At 35.3% G+C, this 9,367-nt stretch overlaps 1 protein-coding gene across 1 annotated transcript; it reads right to left on the bottom strand.

The window, feature by feature from the left end:
- Window positions 1-6,311: 6,311 nt before the first annotated feature.
- Window positions 6,312-7,262, bottom strand: LOC139704554 (olfactory receptor 4F3/4F16/4F29-like). Its single transcript, XM_071607307.1, has one exon. It carries the CDS (start codon window positions 7,248-7,250, stop codon window positions 6,312-6,314), a length of 939 nt encoding a protein of 312 aa, XP_071463408.1. The 5' UTR covers window positions 7,251-7,262.
- Between the last annotated feature and the right edge of the window lie 2,105 nt (window positions 7,263-9,367).

Below are 9,367 nucleotides of genomic sequence, written 5' to 3'. Positions count from 1 at the left end.
AGCAGTGGTTGGTGAGCTCTCTGTGGAAATAATGATAACTAACAAAAACAAAAACAGTGACCACCATGTGCAAAACACCATAATTACTCCTTTACAGACATGATCCTGTTTGATATCTATGAAAACCATGAAAATTGGTATTATTGGCTCCTTTTTACAGGTAGAGAAATGAAGACCAAGGAGGAGAAGTAAGGTGCCAGGCCAGGAGTGGTAGAACTGATACTAATGCTCTCTCTTCTGTCATTCTACATGTAGAGCAGACAGCTTTTTCTCATGACTTCACAGTTGTATCACATACCTAGACCCTTTCTGGGTGCCCCGTGTTCTACTCTCAGCACACTGGGCAAATCTAAGTGCAAAAAAGACAGATTTGTCCTCAAGTGTTCACAGCATGTGCATTTCTTAAGGCACTTCAAATGCATCCATAATATATTCTGTCTTTTTAAATAAACATGGTAGGAGAATGCAAAGCCATATAAAACCTGCTGTGCTTTCAGACCCCCCAATGTCTTGGTCCCCACAGAATCCCTTAGCTTTTTGCAAAAGATACTTAGTTCTTACCTTCTCTAGTGAATGGACAAAGAAGCAAAGGCACTCTGTCTCCATATCCCAGAGAATGCCCTCTCCTCGCATTGATCACACATTCTCCCTCTTCTGTAATTCATTTTCTGACTCGATTAACATATCATTGCAAATTTGCTGGATCATGTATTTTGTATTTATCATAATAATTTGTACTCAACCAACAAACATTTACTAGATGCTCATCATGCCCAATGGACACGTTGAACTTATTGAAGTATTAAAATATTCACTTCCCTTAATGCTTTCACATTTTTAGCACATCCACAACATGTCTCTGTGTCAAAAATGAACTCCAGAATTAATACAAGTAGATTCTGTTCAAACTTCCAAGACTTTCTCCTTAATGTTCTTGTTCCCTTTCTCTGACTTCAACCTTTAATTGATGTGGATTTTTAAGTCAAGAAAGAAATTTCACTTTCTGTGTCCTTTTCAATCTCATTTTATTGATGCTTGCTCATTAAACTCTGCTAAAGCTTCTTCCCTTGTGCAGTTAATATCAAAGTCAGAGAAACCAACCAGAAAATAGAGACAGTAAAAGGATCAGAGGTTGCCAAGGGTTGAGCGGAGAAGGAATAAATATGCAACATAGAATTTTAGAGTGGTCAAACTACCGTACAGTAATGTAATAAATCATATTATATGTTTTTATGTTATTGGCATTTGTCCAACTCCATAGAATATATTTAATTGCCTTTCCAATGGGATTATGTGGGACCTTGAAGAGATAATTAGGTCCTTGTGCATCACCCTCATGAATGGATTAAAGCCATCATTTTGGGAGTGGGTTAGTTATTGTAGGAATTAGTGAGTTATAAAAGGGGGGAGTTTGACCCATTTTTCTCTTATGTGCATGCTTTCTTGACATGTGATACTGCCTACCATGTGGGTTGGCAAAAAGGCCCACATCAGATACAATCCCTCAATCTTCACCTTCCTAGCCTCCAGAACCATGAGCCCAATAAACATCTTTGTGTTGGGAGTCTTCTAACTTCTTTCTTCTAGTTATTTATAAAATATATATCACATTTTTCTAAGTTATAGATAACACAATGTACCTTCACAATATGTTGCTTAGTCTCTCCTTATTTGGACAATTTATGAAGTTTATTTTTTGGTTGATTTGTATGTTTATTCCTCTGTGGTTGGAAATGATACATGCTATGATTTTTTAAATTTTTGATGATCTTTTGTGGTCTAATATGTGATCTTTTCTAGAGAATGTTCCATGTGTTGATGAAAAGAATGTGTACTCTCCAACAGTTATGAAATGTTCTGTAAATGTTGGTTAAGTCCATTAGATCTTATACTATAGTTTAATGTTTATTTGTTAATTTTTAAAATATGGTTGAACTTTCCATTCATGATCTCTCCAATTACATTTATAAAATTCCACAATTCTTTTATATATCAAAGAGTTTTCTAAGTGTCCAAAGAATGAGGTAGGAAGGCAGATACTAAAGAAGGGAGGGAAAAAAAGGAAAACAAAGTACTTAGTATTATGGCAATTTGCTAGGTAGTTTGAATAAAGAACATAAACAAATTCAAAATGGGAAAAGGAGTAATACACTAATTTCCAACTCTAAATAATTAAATGCACTGCTTGGCATCTTTTCAGGTTTAAGAATTTTGGAAGTAGTGGATTACAGGTGAAAATCGGCTTTGGTTTGAAACATTTTACTTTATAATTACATGGTCACATGGTATGAAATGCCTTCTCACACTTAGATGGCAACCTCCTATGCAAATTTCCTACTTTCACCAGCTTTACTAAAGTATAATGGAGAAAGAAATATTTTTTAATTTTTAAAATCTAAAAGTAAGGAACCTGATTTTCATATTAAATTTATTGTGCAACACTTCTATTCCTGACTATGATCATCTATCAAATGAATAGGTTGAAAAAAATGATATGTATTCAAGGTGTACAATGGGATGTTTTGATAAAAGTAGTTACATAATGAGATTATTACCATAGTCAAGCTAGTTACCATATCCATCACCTCACATAGTTACCTTTATCGTTGGTTGGAATAAATGAGATCTACCCACTTAAAAATATTTCAAGGATACAGTACATCACTATTAACCATAGTCACCATTCTGAGTGTTTGGGAGCCAGGACATATTCATCTTCCTCCTCAATTTTCAATACCAAGCTCAGCTTTCTCCTCTGAGACTTCTAAGCAGAATTGTTCAATCTGCTCCTTTATGCTTACACCTCATTATAGATTTACACATTTATGGATGCATAGATAGATACAGAGATACAGGAATATGCATTGCATATGGCACTTATATGTTGTATTGTAGCAATTTGTTTCCTACCCTTCTCCTTCACTAGGCAGTGATATCCATGGAATGTGTAATTGTGTATTTTTCATCTTCTTATTTCGATCCCTAACTGGCACACAACAAGTTATTCTGAAGCCTACTTAATTCCTATAGACATTGATTATTGGACTAATCCTCATATTTTGATTACAATCCAACCTTCTGCATCCACTGTCCCTTGAGAGAGAGAATGGGCTAACCAGAGGCTCCATCTAGGCTACCCTCTGGCAGTCAATTCCAGCTATGAACCAGAAACTCATGAAAATTGGCTCATTCTCTGCCAGTGATGAGTGGACTAATATAAATTCTGATTCTATGAGAATGAGGGAACCCCATGAAGTGTTCACTTAGGCTTCAACCTTTTTTTCAAATGGTATGACTCTATCATGGAATAAGTGTCTCCAAGGAGTAGAGAGTGCACTACCTCCATAATGATGCATAATGATGTTTGGATAGGAAAAACCTATAAAGTTATTTTATTATGTAAATTACTTCTAAACCTTACCCCTTTTGAATAATAAATACATGGATATTTTAATGATATATTAAAATGACAGAACCTAAATTTCAAATAGCATATTTTGGAGCCCAGCACAGTGACACATGCCTGTAATCCCAGCAACTTGAGAGGCTGAGGCAATGGCATCACAAGTTTAAAGCCTGCTTTAGAGATTTAGTGGGTCCCTAAGCAACTTAGTGAGACTCTGTCTCAAAATAAATAAAATAAAATAAGATAAAAAGTTTTGGGAATGTGGCTCAGTGATTAAATGCCCCTGGGTTCAATCCTTGGTACCTTCTCAACCCCAAATCAAATAGCATATTGTATTGAGTTGATGTATATTTTATCTTTACCATTATAGGCTGTTAAGTAAAGAGAAAAATATTGAGATTTTAAACTACAGGTGAAGGGACCCATCATCCTGTGTGGTTGTATAATATGGTGATTTGGAAGCAGGATGCTGAAGCAGAGGCTGCCTAGTTTTGTATCTTTGCCCTATTGCTTAGCAGCTGCATGTCCCTAAACTACTTGCTAAATATTTCTGTGCTACTAGTTACCTAATCTGTGGAATAAAAATGAAAATATTATCTAGCTGACTGCTGTTGGAATTAAATTAGTTAACGTGTGTAGGCAACCTAGTATATTTCCTAACACATCGTAAGTGTTCAATAAATTTTGGTGATGTGGTTGTGTTGATGGTGGTTGTGGTGGTGGTGTGAACATTGGCAGTGGTGGTGGTTGTGGTATTTATGAGAACAATGAATGCTTTTTAAATATCTTGTGAGAATATCAATAGATGAGAAAAAGTTATGACTGTTTCAATTAGGTTCGTAAAGGAAACAGCTAAAGGCAAGAAGAATGATGATAAAACTGATCTGAATTTTATTTGCAATGATTCCACATCTAAGTTCCCATTTCCATATAAAAATATCAGAGAATCACATAACTTTTATTAGACTGATATCCAAAGAGATCTATCAGGAGATTATAGGAGAAACAGAAATATAAAAAGTTTACCAAAAGGGAAGGAAACAATTGCATATATATACTACCATCACACAGCAGCCATTTTACCAAAAAAGAAATATTTCTCACCTGGTTAAGTTAAAATCTAAGCGTGTATTTGTCCTCATACAAATATAATTTACAAGTGAATTAACAATTTTTTAAAAGTCAAAAAAAGATAAGAAAAAAGAATATATAGAAGAATAAATTACAGTCCCAAAAGAAGTCTGAGACCTGATAATACTTTAACAGATGGATTCATTACAAGGACCTATGAAAAATCACAAACCATGCTGGTTGTGGTGAGATCTACCTGTAATTTCAAGGGCCTGGGGGGCTGAGGCAGGAGGATTATAAGTTCAAGGTCCTCACTAAGCAACTTAGGGAGACCCTGTCTCAAAATAAAATATAAAAAGGTTTGGGGATATAGTTCCATGGTAAAGCACTGCTGGGTTCAATTCCCAGCACCAAAAAAGAAAGAAAAGAAAAAAAAACTCACAAGCCTTCAGAGAAATGGATACAAATGTAACATTTTTCTAGATTCCTTATAATGTTGATGTTAGTATAATGTCACAGATATTAGGTTATAAAACAACAAATTAGTCTGTTAATAAATCAAAAATATTTTCTCTTTGCTTTATATTATCTTTAGGTCTCAAAATTTCTAAAGTGCTTTGGATGTTCAGTCAAGGAAATCAAGATCCACTAACAGAAGCATACGAAAGCATGCAGTAACATACATACCCCAATTTCTTGAACCCTTATATCAGAAAACAGACAGATCTTCATAGCAATGAGAAGTGATGGTGAATGCCCTTTAGAGGATTCACTCAGTAGAAAAGCATATGGACAGTGGAATACTGTTCAATTGTGGAGGTTTTTTGTAAGTGACATTAAAAAGTTATCGATAAAGTATAATCATGTGGTTATGAAATAACCAGAACTTAGTCCCAGATATTTATTGTTGCACTGCAAATAAATAAGAAACTGGAAATGACATATGATCCCAAGAAACCGACCACAATTAAAAGAGCAATGGCCTCATTTGTGTAACTTCTCGATGGTGTGAGAAACAGAAAGTCAATGGAAGCCAGAGGAGCAGTCTGTTAGCAGAAAGCTCCGGAATTCAAATCAACAAGTGGGCTTAGATATATTTTTAATTTTTTAAATCTAACTGTAAGGAAACCTGATTTTCATCTTAAATTTATTATGTAACACCTCTATTCCTGACTATGATCATCTATAAAATGTGAATAGGTTGAAAAAAATGTCTCTCCAATTATAGTTCTAAAATTCAAAAATCATTTTATATAACTAAGAGTTTTCCAAGTGTCCAAAGGATGAGGTATGAAGGCAGATACTAAAAAAGGGAGGGGGAAAAAAAGGAAAACCAAGTACTTAGTTATTATGGCAATTTGCTAGGTAGTTTGAAAAAAGAACATAAACAAATTCCAAATGGGAAAAGGAGTAATACACTAATTTCCAACTCTAAATAATTAAATGCACTGCTTGGCATTTTTTGAGGTTTAAGAATATTGGAATTAGTGGATTAAAGGTGAAAATAGGCTTTGGTTTGAAACATTTTACATTATAAGTACAAAGAGAATGAGCAGAGAGCATCTGTTAGTTATGTTTAAAAATTATCAAAGTAAAAATACTCACTGTTTAGTTATCATGAATATTAAATGATTTATGTTATTAACCAGTGCAGGGTCTGTAGCATGGGAAGTCCACTTCTAGATCAGTATCTCCTTACTTGGTGAGGGTACTAGAGATACACAAGAGCATGGTAACATACCTAACTGTAACCTAGTGCACTAGATCAAAAATTTTAATGACTTCATTTTTCCCATCTTCGTTGAGTGTAGAGTTGCATTTTGGTTTATAGTGTTTAGGACATCTTCCTGTAACCCACAAGCTGATAGAAAAGTTTCCTCATTGCTGCCTTCATCTCCTTGTTCCTAAATGTATAGATCACTGGATTCAGAAAAGGAGTGAGAACTCCATCAAAGATAGCAAGAAATTTGTCCACATGTGATGATGGGAAAGGCCAGGTGTAGAAGAAGATCAATGGCCCAAAGAATAAAACTACCACAGTGACATGAGCTGATAAAGTGGAGAGGGCCTTGGATAAACCACCTGAGGAGTGTTTTCGAACAGTAACTAGAATGAAGATGTAAGAAATGATCAGTATGAAGAAGGACCCCACCGAGATGAGTCCACTGTTGGCAGTGACCATGAACTCCAGTCTATCAGTATTTGTGCAAGCAAGTCTAATGAGCTGAGGGAGATCACAGTAGAAGCTGTCCAGTACATTCGGGCCACAGAAGGGCAGGTCTACAACAAAAGCCAACTGGGCCACTGAGTGGATGAGGCCAAGGATCCAGGCAACAACCAAAATGAAAATGCACATCCGTGGGCTCATGATGGTCAGGTAGTGCAGAGGCTTACATATGGCCACATATCTGTCAAAGGCCATGGCTATGAGCAGCACCATTTCTGTCCCTCCAATAGTATGAATAAAGAAGATCTGAGCTATGCATCCTCCAAAAGAGATTGCTTTGTGTTTTCTAAAAAGGTCATAAATCATTTTGGGAGTCGCAATGGAGCAACCTCCCAGGTCAAGAAACGAGAGCTTGGCCAGCAGAAAGTACATGGGGGAGTGTAGGTTAGGGTCAGAAGTCACAGAGAACAAAATGAGAAGGTTTCCCATTAGACTTGCCAAGTATAACCCAGAAGAAAAGAGGAAAAGTAGAAGCTGGATCTTCCATGAGTTGGAAAGTCCCAGGAACACAAACTCAGACACCACAGAGTGGTTGGTTCCATCCATTGTCTCAGAGAGCAGAACTGTCTCAAGCATTACCTGATAAAGGAAAGTAACAACAACAAAAAAAAATCAAGCTTTGTAGGGACTCACTGACTACATGAGTTTCAACTTGTAAGGAAAAAATACTGCCTGAGCAATGACAATCCCTTTTGCCATTCAACTATAGCTGCAAATACAAGCCACTGCTTTGAATTCTCAGACTCCCTAAAATTTTCCAATATTAAAAAGAGATTACATAAAAGAAAGGAAAATAAATAAATAAAATAAAATAAAATTAGTAATCAGAAGATCATTGGAGTACTAGGAATTCTTGGAATAATTTGATGACGGAGGGAAAAGGGCATGGAAATGACCTCTGATTTCTCCCTCACAGTTTATTACTCCTGCTCATGGAATTCCCCAAACTTAAAGCAATTTTTCATGACCTTTGTTTTCCTTATGTCTTTACTCCTGTATGCAATACTAGCACTCTCATTAATACTCCCTCATGTTTAACTTCATACTATTCCTGTTTTATCACATCATATTCACTTTTTCCTCTTGAGGAGAGGAGATAATATAGAAACCCTAAAATTCCCCTTTGGTAGGGTCAGTCCAAGGTGTAGAGGGATTACACAGTCTGGGCTGTGATAGCATTCTGGTACAGTACAACGTCAGAAAAGTGATTCATGATGAAGAATCTAAAGATGGTTGGAGTAAAAACAGGATCGTAAACAAAATTACACAAGAGTGATACTTCCAGATCAACATCCATGCCATATTAACTTTCCCTGGTTCCTGGAATTGTAGAAAGAAAGAACTTCAAATCAGAAGAAAGTGAACATGTCCTGTCCCTGCCCTGAAGGAATTTGAGTACTAGGTTCTTTCTACCATCCCTCTAAACTCAACTTACTTCCTGAACCTAGTTTTATCATCTGTAAAATAAAGGGGCTGAGGCAGGTGACATTAGGAATCTTTTCAAGTCTAATGTTTTTATTATTTTATCATTCAGTGCTAGTCTGCTCTGTAATAAAGCTTACCACAATGTTGATATTCTCTTCACTGAACTGCTAATATATTTGCATGTTTTCCCTTGTTTGCAGTTGGGTGTATCTCATATTCCATAGAAGGCCCTCTCTTCAAATTAATCTCCCTCTTTTATAATTCTCTCTGTGACTTGATTAACTACATTGCAAATCTGCTGTATCATTTATTTTGTCATTTATCACAATCATCAACAAATAATCAGCAAACATCTATTAGATGCCCATCATCCCCAATGGATACTCTGAATTTCCTGAAGTATATTTAAGGATTTTTTTAAAAAATATTTTTTAGAATCTTTTTTACTAATTTTTTATTTTATGTATGACAGCAGGATGCATTACAATTCATATTACACATAAAGAGCACAATTTTTCTTATCTCTGGTTGTATACAAAGTATATTCACACCAATTTGTGTCTTTGTAGATGTACTTTGGATAATAATGTCCATGACATTCCACCATCATTTCTAACCCCATGCCTCCTCCTTTCCCCTCCCACCCCTCCGCCCTATCTAGAGTATCTATTTCTCCCATATTTACCCTCCCTACCCCACTATGAATCAGCTTCCTTATATCAGAGAAAATATTTGGCATTTGTTTTTTTGGGATTGGCTAATTTCACTTAGAATTACCTTCTCAAGGCCATTTGGTAATATTAATTTTGCCAATCCATGAGTTTTTGAGGTGTTTCCTCTCATAGTGTCTTCTACAATTTTTCTCTTCAGCATTTTATAATTTTACTTTTAGAGATTTTTCACCTCCTTGAATAGATTTATGCCTATGTAGTTAATTTTTTAAACCTATTATGATTGGATTTATTTTTCTGATTTCTTTCTCAGTGGATTAATTGTTGGTGTTTTTATAAAGTAATTGATTTTTGTGTGTGGATTTCTCATCCTGCCATTTTGCTGAATTTATTTATCCTTAGATCTAGAAGTTTTCTGGTGGAATATTTATGGTCTATCAATATAGGATCATATCATCTATGTATATTTTATTTATTTTCTTATTTGTAAACCTCTTAAGGCTTTTGCACTTTAGCACACACATACAAAATGTAAAAAATAAGTAAAAATGTAAACTATTTTAAAAA

The sequence above is a fragment of the Marmota flaviventris genome, chromosome 2, assembly GCF_047511675.1.
Source record: "Marmota flaviventris isolate mMarFla1 chromosome 2, mMarFla1.hap1, whole genome shotgun sequence".
Lineage (NCBI taxonomy): Eukaryota > Metazoa > Chordata > Mammalia > Rodentia > Sciuridae > Marmota > Marmota flaviventris.
This window is presented reverse-complemented; position numbering and strand designations above follow the sequence as displayed.